This window comes from Danio rerio, chromosome 3, assembly GCF_052040795.2.
Source record: "Danio rerio strain M-AB ecotype USA chromosome 3, GRCz13ab, whole genome shotgun sequence".
Lineage (NCBI taxonomy): Eukaryota > Metazoa > Chordata > Actinopteri > Cypriniformes > Danionidae > Danio > Danio rerio.
The window spans coordinates 17529694-17545599 of NC_141023.1; the positions used below are offsets into that span (position 1 = coordinate 17529694).

The 15906-nt window shown below is 35.8% G+C and overlaps 1 protein-coding gene across 2 annotated transcripts; it reads left to right on the forward strand.

The window, feature by feature from the left end:
* Positions 1-3594: 3594 nt before the first annotated feature.
* On the forward strand, positions 3595-15813 carry mettl26 (methyltransferase like 26). 2 transcript variants are annotated; one of them, XM_087242321.1, is made up of 8 exons: positions 3595-3695; positions 3808-3887; positions 3970-4186; positions 9959-10121; positions 10619-10678; positions 11644-11711; positions 12702-12780; positions 13540-15813. In XM_087242321.1, the coding sequence occupies exons 2-8, from the start codon at positions 3824-3826 to the stop codon at positions 13594-13596; spliced, it is 708 nt and encodes a 235-aa protein (XP_087098447.1). In that variant the 5' UTR covers positions 3595-3695; positions 3808-3823; the 3' UTR covers positions 13597-15813.
* Positions 15814-15906: the final 93 nt, after the last annotated feature.

Consider the following 15906-nt stretch of genomic DNA (forward strand, 5'->3'; position numbering starts at 1 on the left):
ATATATAGTAGTTTTGGAATGCTCTGATTGGCTAGCTAATGATTAGTGATGAGGGTCAGCTGAAGTTGATCATATCACATGCTCCTCTCAAAATTAGTTTATGAAACTTCGCTTATTCAATTTACGTGTACCACATGTTTTTGGACTGTGGGGGAAACCGGAGCACCTGGAGAAAACCCACAAGGACACTGGGAGAACATGCAAACTCCACACAGAAATGCTAGCTAACCCAGTCGGAACTCAAACCAACGACTTTCTTGCTGTGAGGTGACAGTGCTAACCAATAAGCCCTCACATTCAATAAAATAAAAAAAAAAACGGTTGCATTTGTCTGTAGAAATATCTTCTCACTATGTTGCATCCCACTTGTCAATCTAAACCAAGATAATTGGGTGATTATTCCTGCCACATTATATTATGTTTCTTCATTAGCATGATTGGTCTCAGTGATTTGTCCATAACTAAGTCAGTAATATAAAAGACTAAATTAACAAAACATTTACAAAAAAAAATTATTTATATCATTTATTTTTCCCCAAACTATTTTTAGTTCTGCAAATGTATTTGTAGTTCTGTAAATAAAAGTAGTTCTGTAAATGTTGGCTTTTTGAAAACTGTTGCACAAGTCATGCAGATGAAAGGTCACAGACATTGTTTACTGAAATGGTCGGCTTCGTAGAATTATTTCAACACTTGGAAAAAGTAATGTAAAATATGACCTCTTTTTATTGTGTATGCCAGGGCTATTCAATAGGCAGCCAGCGTGCCAATCCCGGCCCCGAGGCAATTTGTTTTGACCCTCCAAAAAGTGTGACCAAGACATGATAAATAAATTTAGTTCAGTCGAAAAACGGTCGCTATAGTAATGAAGTGACGTGTGTCTGTTTGATACAGCACAAGCTGCAGTTGAAGGCTGTGCAGAGTGTGAGTCACCTGTCGAGCGAATGGCGCGAGCAGCCAAAAACATTTGGATATGTTTGTTGAAAAGGCCTTTTGTACAATCCAAGACTACAGAATACACAAGACACGACACTCATTTTATTTGGAATGGGGAAAAGTGTAACAGTCAATTTGGCGAATGAAGCCCCGCCTTCTAGTACAAGAACCAATCAGCGATCAGAGTCTGACAATCAGACGTTGCTCTTAAACGTGAGTGTTCTGTGCTTTCGCTTTGTTTAGGAATGAAAACACTTATAAATAAATATTACAAACAGCGAGATTCCCTTTCCTTTTGATTACAAGTGCCCTATACAATCATAAAAACAGTCATATAATGGTGCATGACTTTCAGCTGACGCGCTCCATAGTGATAAACAAATGCTGTTTCTCAAACGGATTCTTTGCACGCGATTTGAAGCGGAGAGAAAGTCTGGGTTTTGGATTCGTGTTTAAACAGACATACACACAATTAATAATAATAACATATAAAGATGTCGATTTTGGTGTGTTTTTTTTTCAAACAACTAATTTCGTCCTAAATGAGCATAAAAAGTTAGGAAAGAAGTCGAATACTTTCATGTTATGTGTGCGTTTTTAAAGTGAAACCTGTTATTTAATTTATTATAAAAAAAATAAATGAGAGATTCATTGGTTGCTCTTTAATCTGAATGTGTAAGTTATACAGAGGAGAAACGGCTAATGAGATTGAAAGCTTGATTCTATTTCACTATAATAGCTATTCATTTTAATAAGCTGAACTGTTTGCGGGGTGAGGCAGTGGCGCAGTAGGTAGTGCTGTCGCCTCACAGCAGGTCGCTGGTTCGAACCTCGGCTCAGTTGGTGTTTCTATGTGGAGTTTGCATGTTCTCCCTGCCTTCGCGTGGGTTTCCCCCACAGTCCAAAGCAGTGGCATAGCGCAAAATGCGGAGGCCCCCCTGCAGGGATCACCGACGGGGCCCCCAGTTGAAGGCGGGGGGTGGGGTGGGAGATATACACATATACACATAGATATACACATATATCTGTGATCGGGAGTTTTCCTGGATGTTAGTATGCATTTTTTTATTTAATTATGAAAATTTTTATTTGACATCACTTTTCTACATTGATGGATCACTTATCGCACGGGCATTCCTGACAAAAAGCTTGTGTTTGTGTGTATGGAAATGTACTATTCACTCTCCCCGTTAAATTTGATCTAATCATGTCCTGAAACACAGCTCCTCTCCTGCTTTTACTTCTCATACTGACGGAGGGAAAGATTCGTTTGTGAATGAATCTCCGTTATGAACGACTCTTTCGCTAGCCAACAATAATACAAGTTTCTGGCAGCGCAGCATCTCTTTGTCATATTTCTTTTGCATTGTTTGCTGATTTATTCAACAAAACTAGCATAAACCGAGTGTTTAGTGCGAGTTGGTGCTACTTTGCCTTATGGTGAATGCAGTAAGTGACTATAGCTATTATTATCAATAACGTGACCTGTTTAGCACAAATTTCAAAACATACAAAAACGTAAAAAACTTAATCCTATGAAATGTTCTGCCTTTGTGCTTTGTTTTCTTTGTTTGCTCGTTACTACACCCGTAGACAGCGCTTAAGTCCAGCATCTTCACGTAATAACACTGTCTTGACTAGTGCGGTTGAATGACATTTGTCCTGGGAGCACTGTACCAATGTGGCGGCGCTATAGACGCATGCTCAGGGTCCCTATGCGATATCTAGTGTATATATCTATGTCACAAATTGAGGAGCGGGGAAAGGAGGCGGGGTGGCGTGACAACGCGGGGAATCCTTCACAAACTGAGGAGCGATCACAAACCGAAAGTGGCGAGAGCGTCAAGGTAGCCAGAAGTCATTCATTTTTTTTAACGAGAACCGGCAGCAAGAAACAGCGGCGCGTCTTCATTGGCTATGACGCGGTTCGGCGGCAAGCAATCAGAATGAAGTAGTCCACCGCTTGAGCGGAGTTCAGAGAACACAGACCTGTAAACTTTGGTTCCGACCACAGTTGTTCCCAAGAGTTTGATTATTGCGGTTCCTGAATTTTCAATTATTAAAAATCGCGACGACGTGGGGCCCCCTAATCACGCGAGGCCCCCCCGCGGTGCGTGCCCTGCGGGCCCGTCCGCTACGCCACTGGTCCAAAGACATGTGGTACAGGTGAATTTGGTAGGCTAAACTGTCCGTATTTATGAGTGTGTGTGTGTGAGAATGTGTGTGTGGATGTTTCCCAGAGATGGGTTGCGGCTGGAAGGGCATTCATCCGTTGCGTAAAAACTTGCTGGATATGTTGGCGGTTCATTCCGCTGTGGCGACTCCAAATTAATAAAAGGGCTAAGCCAACAAGAAAATGAATGAATGAACTGTTTGCTAATGTATTTGCTGCTAATGTATATATTTATTTTCTTTTGTTAATAATACTTTTAAAACATATTACTGACAACTATTACATTACAAACAAAATTTAATAGTTTATTTACATTGAAACAGCCCCAAGTGAACATATTTAGTAATATGGTGATTTTTTTTAGATGGGGGGGATCCCTTATTATGGTGGGCATATTCCTTATTTTCACATCCCAATGTTGACAGGTATAACTAATTCGTTAATCTTTGTGCGCCACTTTTTGAAGGAAAAAAGGAAGTTGAAGCGGTGCATTGTGGGATGTGGAGCTCTATACATTATTGCCGTTCTTATAAACAGAATTTACACGACTAAACGGACCGAATGAAGAACAATTATACAATTGCATGTATTTAAATTGTATTTCTGCAGCATTTGTCGCTTTCATCCATTTTGAATTCAATAAGCATCATCTTCTCATGTGACCTGATGTGAGCTGCCATCATTTTTTACACCTACAGCAGGCTACATGACTGCATGAATCTCTCTGGACGTTTTCACTGTCCTGGAACTGCTTTACACCGCCGAACTTCTTTTAAAGGTTTGCTTCTGAGTGGTTGACTGAAATGCCTTTTCCGGTCGCGCTTGTATTTACGTTAGCTCCGTTTTGTTGTCCATTCCAGGAACTTGTCGTTGGATGTGCAAAATGCTGAACGCTGCAGCAGCCGACAGGAACAAGGACCCGATCCTTTCTGTGCTGAAAAGCAGGGTGGCATCCAACAGACGTCTGTTCGCTTTGGAAATATCCTCTGGCACAGGACAACATGTCGTTCACTTCGCCAAAGCATTCCCGAACATTACATGGCAACCGTCTGAAGTTGAGACTCAGTCGTTATCGAGGTAAATATGCGCAGATATCATGCTTAATCTCGATTTTTTTTGGCTTTATATGTGTATAAGTGAAGAACTCTTATGTCACATACTAGATACATAGGAAATGACTTGTATTTATTAAATGAGACTAACGTTAATGGAAAAAAAATATTTTTATTTGCTTAAAGAGGAATTTTTTAGTAATTTAATAATATAATTTTGTTTTTCATTTATATGATTTTTATTTTTAGGATTTTCTATTTTCCCTGGCGTCTTGTGATTATGATACAAAGTTCACTAATAAGTGAAGTTTGCAGAGATCTGAGACTAGATGGCGCTGTTTAATCATTTTTATTTGGATCTTCTTTTATTTGCCTTTCAAAAACACGGGGGCTAATAATTCAGACTTCAACTGTAACTGGAAAGGAATATATGAACCTAAATGAATCAGTTGACAATATACTGATGCCGTTTCTCTGGGCTTTATTGGTGATAATGGTCAGGAATGTTGAACCATCATTGCCTCTTTAGCTTATATGTAGTGGACAGAAACTAGCCAGACTGTAATGTGTGAATTGTTAAGTGGGCAAAATAAACTATAAAAAAACCGTCAGTATTTTAAGTGAGTGTACTTTTTAGTTTTTATTCGTTCCATAATAAAAATATATAATTGTAGAGCAACCCAGGATCTGTTGCCATTAATATTTAACTTTAATTGGTAGAACTGTCTGAGATATGACCAAAAGTAATGCATCATTTAGATTTAAAAAATTTTAGATTAAAAAATCTTGAATGGTTATAAAAATCGGGCGAAGCAGTGGCGCAGTAGGTAGTGCTGTTGCTTCACAGCAAGAAGGTAGCTGGGTCGCTGGTTCGAGCCTCGGCTCAGTTAATGTTTCTGTGTGGAGTTTGCATGTTCTCCCTGTGTTCGCGTGGGTTTTCTCCGGGTGCTCCGGTTTCCCCCACAGTCCAAAGACATGCGGTACAGGTGAATTGGGTAAGCTAAATTGTCTGTAGTGTATGAGTTTGTGTAGGTTGCGGCTGGAAGGGCATCCGCTGTGTAAAAACTTGCTGGATAAGCGACCCCGGATTAATAAAGGGACTAAGCCGACAAGAAAATGAATGAATGATAGTTTAAAAATCTTCAATGATATTAATGATATGACCTACTTCAGGAAACTTTCCACTTCTCTGGTTGTCAGTCTGATTTAACTGTCTGTTTCTTTTGACCGTCTCCTGTCATTTAAAAGAATATCTCAATGGTGAATGTGCCAAGTATAAAAGCCTCGTCTGTTTCGTGAGGTGTGCTATGCGCCCGCAGGCGAAAGTATAAATCAGCCTTAAGATGTTTGTTTGTTTTTTTCTGTAGTTCAATGTTGCAACTAACCTGTCTTTAATGCTGTTTAATTTGAAAACTTTTTATTTTACCACAAATTTTGTGATTTTGCATTTTCTCTTGCGTTCTTCTTTTGCATTTTTGATATTGCGATATAGTTCTTAAATTAAATACTTAATGGTCTTAAAAAAATTTTTAAAAGTCTTAAACTTGACATTTATGATATCTGCAGAAACCCTGATATATATATATATATATATATATATATATATATATATATATATATATATATATATATATATATATATATATATATACATATATATATATATATATATATATATATATATATATATATATATATATATATATATATATATATATATATATATATATAGGCGCTACAAACTACCTTTTTCAACTCCAGTGAACCATTAGGATCAAACCTGCGTAGTGTATAAAACAACATAACAAAACTAATCAACATACAGTGCAGGCATTAAACAGGAATTTTGTAAGGCGTAAACAAAACCATATTTACTAAACAAATCATACAATGTTTTAGCCTTTTCAGGGCTGCACGAGTTAGAAATATCTAACATTGTGATTTTTATTTATTTATGTTTTAAATTATTCTGCGATAAACACACACCGGCCACTTTATTAGGTACACCTGTTCAGCTTCTCATTAACCTTGTAATATCGAAAAATAGGCAGAACATTCTAAATTTCAGGAACCGAGATGTTTACTAAACCATCTAGCAAAATCATAATTTTTTTTGCCATATACATTTTTTTATGATTTTTTTTTGTATCACATTTGATACATCAGGCTTTTGTGCAACTTTTTTTTCATAACAGCGTTAATTTTAATTATAAAAACATAAATTTGCCCTTAACAAATTGACAACAGAGAACATTTGTCTTTTATTATTTAAATTTGTGGTAGGCGTTATAGCAGTTTCAGTCCTTGTTCAGGCAAAGATTCAGTTCACACTTACACAGTACACAGACGTTTGAAGTGATTGCTGGAGATGTGATTTTATCTGTCAGGTTTTTCCATGTTGGAAAATTATCAGTTTCATGCCTTTTAACATAAAAAAGCCCACTGCAGCTTGACCGTTTATAAGGTGCAATTATTGTACAAATACTTACAATGCATTTGAAATAGCATTTCAGTCAATAATTACATTAATTAAATCATTTAAATACTGTGCGTTTGCATTATAGTAGTAGGTAGAGGTGTTACAAAAATGTGACGTGATTGTTTAGGAATAAAGCACCTTTTCTCCCTGTTGTATCAAATTTGATAGATGCATTTTTAATTATTTGTAACAAAGAATTAAGGCTGCATGGTGGCGTAGTGGGTAGCACAATCGCCTTACAGCAAGAAGGTCGCTGGTTCGAACTTCAGCTGGGTCATTTGGCGTTTCTGTGAGAAGTTTGCATGTTCTTGTGTTCGCGTGGGTTTCCTCCTGGTGCTCCGGTTTCCCCCACAAGTCCAAAGACATGTAGTACAGGTGAATTGGGTAGGCCAAATTGGCTGTAGTGTATGTGTGTGAAAGACAGTGTATGGTGATAGGCTGCAGCTGGAAGGGCATCTGCTGCATAAAACATATGCTGGATAAGTTGGCGGTTCATTCGGCTGTGGTGACCCCAGATTCAAAAAGGGACTAAGCCGAAAACGAACGAATGAATGAATAAATAATAAATAATTAAATAATTAAGCATTGTTTTAGTCAAGAAAACCTTTATTTAATAAAATTAGTAATAATAAAACTTGTATTCTTACTAAAACATCTTGAAATTAGCAAATAATTTCCAGCCAAAAAGTGCGAGTATTTAAATGAGAGCAGCCATTTTGAAAAGGTAAATAAAAGCCCTTACACTGTCATGAAAATCCACAAGAGGGAAAAATACAAGTATCAAATTATGTACAACAGGTTTTCAAGCCAAAAATGAATCCGGTTGATATTATATAGGTCTAAGAAACTTGTGTATCAAATATGATGCGTGCAGCTTTATATGCAAATGTCTAATCAGCCAATAATATTGCTGCAACTCAATGCATTTAGGCATGAAGACATAGTCAAGATGATCTGCTGCAGTTCAGATCAAGCACATGGGGACAGAAGGTGACTTTGAACATGGTATGGTTGTTGGTGTCATACGGGTTGGTCTGAGTATTTCGGAAACTGCTGATCTACTGGGATTTCCATTCACAACCATCTCTAGCGTTTACAGATAATGGTCAGAAAAAGGAGAAAATATCCAGTGACTATGTTTTAATGTTTTTCGATGAGTCGAACTGTGTACAAATATACATGAATTGAGTGATCAAATGTAAAATAAAACTGCATAATCTTCATTTGATAAACAATTCAATAGAATTTATTGTTATTAATTTGTCAGAATTAAGAAACAGTTCAATTCTTAGGACTGAAAGCTTTTAAAACCCTCACACAGGCACAGGCCTTAAAAAAAACTTGTGAAATGATAAAAAAAAGAAAAGAAAAAACCAAGAACTCAATGCTGCTCATACTTGCAATGGGACTATTGCGAGTGTTCACATTGCGATGTTGATGCTGAATCAATATATTGTGCAGCCCTATTTCTCTCCCTTCTTTATTTCTAAAGCCTCTGAATAAAACTCCTTTTTAAACACAGTCAAATGATGAGCTGTTTTCAAAATTTTGCATTTAAATGAAGTATTTCAGTAAAACAAGTAAACAATTTGCAGTCAAGTCATCATTTTTGTTGTTCCAATGTACTGCAAATTTCACAATGTCCTTACAAATAGAAAGAAACAATGAAATATACTGTTTTATCCAGTTGCCCACGTCAGACCAGAACGGATTAACCAAATTACAGTTTTTTTCAAGTTTTAATATCACTATTGCAGAACATTACAATTCACAGTAAATCTTAATCTCAAACTCCTTTGCAAGGTAAATATTATACATAATTACATTTTGAAATGTATACGCTTAGATCTTCATTTAGTGGTAAAAATAATACAAATATGTAATTTTAAAAACATTTTATGTTATATTAATAAATGAGAAAAATATTAAAAAACGCTTTCAATCTTACTCTCCACAAAACCTGTGCATTTCAATCTTTAAGCAAAGTAAAATAGTTGCTTCTTGTGGTTTGATATTGGTTGACAACCAACTTTATTATTGTACTAGTATTACTGCCACCTATTAGACTGGAGTGTGTGGACAAGTATTTTTTTTCTAGGATTCTGTACATCTATAGTGTCTTTTTCTCTTTTTAGCTTTTGAAACATTTCTTTCATCCACACACAAGACTCACACATGAACATTTACTCAAAGAAGAAGAACCCCCAAAATATCAATATTGCAACAAATACCAAACTATTAAACATATACTTGTGGAATGCCCTATTTTTAATGTTATCAGACAACGATTTTTTTTTTATCTGGAGAGACTTTTAATGAAATATATTTAAATATGAAACTTTTCAGATTTGTGTAATTTTATTATTATTATTATTATTATTGTTATTATTTTTGTATTTTATCTTAAGTATTATTTATTGATGACTTTTTATTGTTAAAATATTTTTATAATTCCAGAAAAGTGATATTTATAAAATGTGGTAAACTTGATCTGTTTTTTTTTTTTTTTTGTCATGACATAGCTAGAGAAGCTGATATGGCAATAAACTCAAAAATCAAATCTAATCATTTCTTTCCTCAAAGTTCATAAATTCCATGAACACAAACTTCCAATAAATCTACTGCTTCACATCAAAGTAATACAGCTTATTTCTCACATTTTAAATCTCTCTGTGTTAAATCTGTGTCTGAATCTGTCAACTATGTCCCATTTCAAGCCTATTGTTTTCGCCTATTTCTGCCCCTTATTCTAGACTATTGTGGAATACATCCCGGTGTACAAAGATGTCAGCTCATATCATTTAGATCAGTGGTTCTCAAACTGTGGTTAGTGTACCACTAGTGGAACGCAGGCTTTTTTCTAGTGGTACGCGGAGGAATGAAATATGTCATGTATGCTACACACATTTCAAAATTAATCAAAATGTATGTATATAATATGCCATATATGACATATAGCCAATTTTTCTGAGGTAATCTGCCACGTTTTTTTAACTGAGCAGCTGCTTTACTGGCCCTACTACGCTACTGTATTTCAATACTGCTCATTTTGGTTGTACTCGGAGAGACAATTTTTTTCTGAGGTGGTACTTGATGAAAACAGTTTGAGAACCACTGATTTAGATCATAGTATTGATGGAGATTTCCTCATCATTTGAGACTTTATAAAACTTTTTGCCTCAGCTTTACTTAAAAATTCCATGAAATGTGCATCTTTTATTCTGTTTGACGTAATCTCAACTGAAAAACTCGTTCTAACGAAGTCTAAGCCTAATGATTAATACTGAATTTGTTTATTTACCGTTTTCTGTATTGCAGTATTGAGGCATATAGACAGTATCACCGCCTGCAGAATGTACAGCCACCCATATATCTTGATGTGTCTCAGAGCTGGCAGACCTGGGGAGGATTTCCAGCAGAGTCATGTGACCTGATCATAAACATCAACATGATGCACATCTCTCCTCTGGCCTGCACAACGGTACCATGTTTTGCTCACTTTTGCCTGTTTTTCTTTCCGTTTGGTGAATATCTAATATCTTTTTACCTAAAGCTGTATAATGGAAATGGAAATATATGGAAATAGAAATGGGTTGAATAGTCATGTAAGGCAGCTGTGCAAAGCTATTGAAAAAAGAAGTCAAAGTCAGGCTGTTGAAATTCTTCATAGACTACGTTTATTGAAAGCTCAGTTCATTTTAATGAATTTTGATCATCCATTACAGAGAAAAATGCAATTGTGTTGCATTCAGAATGACAGATCAGAGTGCCTATATGTTTATATATATTTTTTATCATCTCAGTGGTTATTATTCTGATTAATTGTTTAATGTAACAATGTTTTTTATTTATTTATGAATGTTTTGTAGTGTTAGTGTCTATAGTATGTCAAGTTATGTAACACTGCTGCAAAACTAGTTTCCTCCAAGAAAAACAAACAAACAGGTAATTATTGAACAGTATATTTTTATTTTTTAGGGTTTGTTTCATGGTGTTGGACAGATACTGAAACCACAAGGATTACTTCTGACTTATGGGGTAATTTATTTACATTTTAAACTTAAGCTCCTTGGATTGCTGCATTTGGTGAAGCGTCTAATGCATGGGTGTCCAAACTCGGTCCTGGAGGGCCGGTGCCCTGCATGCTTTAGCTCCAACTTCCTTCAACACACCTAAAGTACCTGACAAAATTCTTGTTGTCGATCCTAGTTGTAAGAGAAACTAATGAAAACTTGACTTCTAGTAGATCATCTGGAAAAGTGGCAGAAGGTAGATTTTTCAGATAAATCATCTGCTGAACTGCATCCCAATCATCACCAGTACTACAGAAGACCTGTTGGAATCCACATGGATCCAAGATTCTCACAGAAATCAGTCAAGTTTGGTAAAGGAAAAATCATGGTTTGGGGTTAAATTCAGTATGGGGGTGTGTGAGAGATCTGCAGAGGGGATGGCAACATTAACAACCTGAGGTATCAAGACATTTGTGCTGCCCATTACATTACAAACTACAGGAGAGGGCAAATTCTTCAGCAGGATAGTGCTCCTCCTCATACTTCAACCTCCACATCAACGTTTCTGAAAGTAAACAAGGTCAAGGTGCTTAAGGATTGGCCAGCCCAGTCACCAGGATGAACATTATTAAGCATGTCTGGGGTAAGATGAAGAAAGAGGCTTTGAAGATAAATCCAAAGAATCCTGATGAACTCTGAAAGTCCTGCAAGAATGCTTTCTTTGCCATTCCAGATGACTTTATTACTAAGTTATACCAAACGATCAACTAGAAGTCAATTTATTATTTGTTGTTCCTAAAACTTGGACAGGCGACAAGACTTTTGTTAGGTAGTGTACTTGGAATTTTTTGCATTCCTAGAAAGAGCTTGAATAGCTGATTCAGGGGTGTTTAATTAAGGTTGGAACTACAATATGCAGGACACCGGCCCTCCAGGACCGAGTTTGGGCAACCCTGGTCTAACATCCCTCATCTGATATTGTTTTTTCAGCCTTATGCCTTCAATGGATCGATCGTTCCTCAGAGCAATTTTGACTTTGACCAAAGTTTGAGATACAGGTTAGTGATAGAAAGAAATCACTGCATTCTTCATTGATGAGATCTATGCTCTTATTCGTACATTCTTGTTTAAGTTGATGCAACTGGAAAGCCTGAAGAGACTTTGCAAATATAAAGTTTGCAAATATATTAAACATTCAATGTCTTTTAAATGTGGCTCGCAAGTGAGTGGGCTTGACAAACCTGTGGAAAACACACTCTTTCATCTCTCTGACACTTTAACTGACACTTGCACCATTCATTTATTCATTTACCTTCAGCTTAGTCCCTTTATTCATCAGGCACAGCGGAATGAACCACCAACTTATCCAACATATGTTTTACACAGCGGATGCCCTTCTAGCTGCAACCCAGTAATGGGAAACATACACACACACTCATGCACATGGCCAAATTAGTTTATTCAATTCACCTATAGCGCATGTCTTTGGACTGTGGGGGAAAAGGGAGCACTCGGAGGAAACCCATGCGAACACTGGGAGAATATGCAAACTTCACATAGAAATGCCTATTGACCCAGCCGGGATTCAAATCAGCGACCTTCTTGTTGTGAGGCGACAGTGCCTCTCACACTTGCACCAGTTTTGCACATTTGCAACAGAAATGTTCTTACAATCACTCTATAAAAAACCCACTGTATTTATCGTGAGTGGGTTTAACAAACCACCTGTTGAAAACTCCCCCCTCCTCACTCTAGCACTTAATGCTCTAAGCACCAACAGTTCCTTTGTATAATTATCACTTTATTTGTGTGTATTGCCTCTTCTTGTTGAATCGCTGACTGCCTCCTCAATTGTAAGTCGCTTTGGGCCAAAGCATCTGCTAAATATAAATGTGAATGTCTTTTTATGATCTGTTGGAGTTGAGTCTAAATACAGTATGTGGCACTTGCAAAGCAAAAACAAAGTGAACGACTTAATATCTTAAACTAATTGTAATAAAAATACAATACAAATTTCTTTACAATTTAACCCTGGTTTTGTTTTTTAGAAATCCAGAGTGGGGTCTAAGAGATGCATCATTTCTAACAACGTTAGGACAAGAAAATGGACTGCGATTGGAGGAAATTGTAAGATTTTTATTTCTAAAAGTAATTGTTTTATGTAGCTGGTGCATGTCAATGCAAACGCATGCTGGGTGAAAACTAATCTTAAAAGGGAACCTATTATATCAGTTTATAAAGGGTTTAAACCGTGTTGTGTGGCAACAGTCTGAGAATATAACCTGCTTCTAATGGTAAAAATGTATTAATTTTATTTTTTATAAATATAAAAGATAATAAATAAATTATTTTTCACACTACATAAAAGCAGTTACAACCATTTGATGGTGGAAGAAAAATACATAGAAAGCGGAAATGCCAATTAAAAGTGATTTTAATTTACAAAAGTGAAAAAAAAAAAAGCCTTAAACGGGCAGTTTCAAAGAGTTATAAATAATAATCTGTGTGGTATTTTGAGCTGAAGCTTCACAGACACACTCTAGGGACATCAGAGACTTTTTATTTTATTTTATTTATTTATTTATTTATTTTTAATATATATTATTATTATATGTATTTTACATTAGTTCTAATAGGTCCCCTTTAAAACTACAAAAAATTTAAAACATCAGTTAATTTACTCACCCTCAGGCCACTGAAGATGATTTTTAAAAGTATTTTAGAGTCTATGATCCATTACTTGGCCACAATCCTCTGACATCATCATGCCTCATGCAGCTCTTTCTTGCATTTAAATGCGATTGGCTTAATTATGTGATGATTCACTGCCTCGGGGCATTGTGGACAGGCTTGTTAATGCATCTGTTTCTGTTTTTGATCTTCTAGGTTGATATGCCCGCCAACAACAAGTGCTTACTCTTTCGCAAGGACAGTGTGGTTTGATATCATATTAATCTGTACAGTAACGCACAATATTTACATTTGCGTGGACTCCTGCCAGTGTTTTAACGGTTTAAAGGCAACAATACAGAGGCTTTGCTGAAGTTGGTAAGATGTGTTCTTGCATTAATGTGGCTTAAAAAATGTTTACAGCATAGGAAAGTAATATTTTAGACGTTTAAAGGGATGTGCACTTTTGTGAAATTAATGACAACACACTTTATATTAAAATTACTACTTTGATTGCAGGGAAAGTAAACTTAAAGTGCCTGTAGTTAATCTGAGGATATAATGTTGATGAAGCTGGACTTTGATTCTAATAATTGTTCATTTCTTAGTACATCCCATTGGTGTATTGTTTTATAATGTTATTTACTACTATAGTTTTAAATCTTAAATACAAGGTTTCTGCTAAACATGGCTTTTAACATGGCCTAACATCTTAGCATAGCATTACCATCCTTAACCTGTTGTTGACCAAACACCAATTTTCGTAACCAAGTGAATTATGTGTGATTGTGTGTTTTGATAAATTTAAATAAGATATAAACTTAAAGACTTTTGTTGCTTGTTCAAACTACTTATTTTAAATGAGTTGAAACTCAATTCTTAAGTTTTTTAGACTTAATTGTTTCATGTTCATTCCACTTAAATTTGTAAAGATTATGAAGTTAACCTAATTGTTTCGTATTGGGGCAACATGAAGGAGTTGTGTGGAACCTAGCATTTCTTACAGTGTAAACTGAAATATATATGTATATTTAATGCATTACAATCTTTGGATTTAAAGTGAATTCTACAGATGATAAAACAAATACAATTATGTTCACAAATCAATCATTTTAAATTGCAAAATAACCATTTTTTCATAGCTATGGTTTACTAGTTACTTTACTTGTTTTACTTTATGGGGGCACACACTAATAATTAATTCCCACAACTTAATAGATTGTTCTCTAATTTTGATGCAATAAATCATTGCCAACTTGAACTAATTAGTTCTTTTTCTTTTTAAATTAAATCATAAAAAAGGAATTGTATATTGCAACAAGGGCATTTTGTAATTTTGCAGTGTGCATAGTTAAAAAGAGGGAACAAATTACTAAAACATGCTGGCTTACCAGGAAGTGACTGTTTAATTTGTGGTTACAAATGTATGTGTTTTTAAGGGGTAGTTCACCCAAAACTAAAAATGTACTCACTTTTTACTCACAATAAAGCCTTGCTCACTCTGTGAGATTTCAGCCATGATTTTGTCATCTGAGACAAATTTGGGAAATCCTAAAAGATACCTGACCTGTTCACTGACAGCCACTTAATGCCCGTTGCGATCAGATTTTTCCTCTGACGGAGTTCTGGAAGTGTCAAAAGATTTCTGACACTTTCCTGCAGTGTGACATCAGCTGTGATGAGCATCAATCCAAGAACCAATAGGAGCTCTGAATCTGATGACTCAATCCATGCAACAATTCAAATGACCGAAGGGAAATGTCAGAACATTTTTTTTCCTCCTTGTTTTTATTATTGATGCATGCCATGTGCAAAATTGCAGCTAGATTGTTTATGTTTGCTGTGAGGAATTATTTCAGAACGTGGGACAGAGAAAGTGTCACGGATAAATGATGTCAAACTCAGAGGAGTTTTCTTTCATGTTTGGCACGTCTTCATTGTCATTCAGTCTGACATTATGCCTGCTGAAATCCTACAGTGTGATAAGGGAGCCATGCTCATGCAGTCTGACATGCTACAATCTTTATGGGTTCTAAAATAAATAACAGTGTAAGCCGGCCTTTAGGTGGTTTCCAACCATTGTGGGTTTCTTCCTTCTGTTGAACAATTATATTTTGAAGAATTTTAGAAAGCAAACGGGTTACCATTGACCTCCGCAGTAGAAAAGCAAACACTATAAAAGTCAATGGTTACAGATTTCCTGCTTTCTTCAAAATATTTTCTCAAGTTCAACAGAAGAAAGACAATCAAACAGATTTGGAACATTTACATCTGGTAAAAGGTAAAGAATATTCGGTTTTTGGGTGAACTTGTGGGTAAAATAGTTTTCTGCTTGTAGTTATTATACATTTCATGACTATATCTGTGACGTTTTGTTTTTATTCAAATGAAAAGCCAACATTGACTGTACAGTAACTTTTACAGTTACTTGCTGCTCTTCTTTAATGGAATTTAAGTTTCTTGATCAATAAAGAATAACAGTAAAGCAAAGTTTGTTTACTGACTAGAGTGTTTATCTTTCTTGAACTCTGGTCGCACTCTAACCTAGCTTTTGCCATCGTGTGCAAGCCGGAACCAAAGATC

Excerpts from the sequence above, each read along its gene's own strand:
- mettl26 (XM_087242321.1), top strand. The coding sequence starts at position 3,824 with ATGAATCTCTCTGGACGTTTTCACTGTCCTGGAACTGCTTTACACCGC. Across the intron at positions 4,187-9,958 it reads GAGACTCAGTCGTTATCGAG|TATTGAGGCATATAGACAGT; the intron begins GTAAATATGCGC and ends TCTGTATTGCAG. Across the intron at positions 10,122-10,618 it reads CTCCTCTGGCCTGCACAACG|GGTTTGTTTCATGGTGTTGG; the intron begins GTACCATGTTTT and ends TTTATTTTTTAG.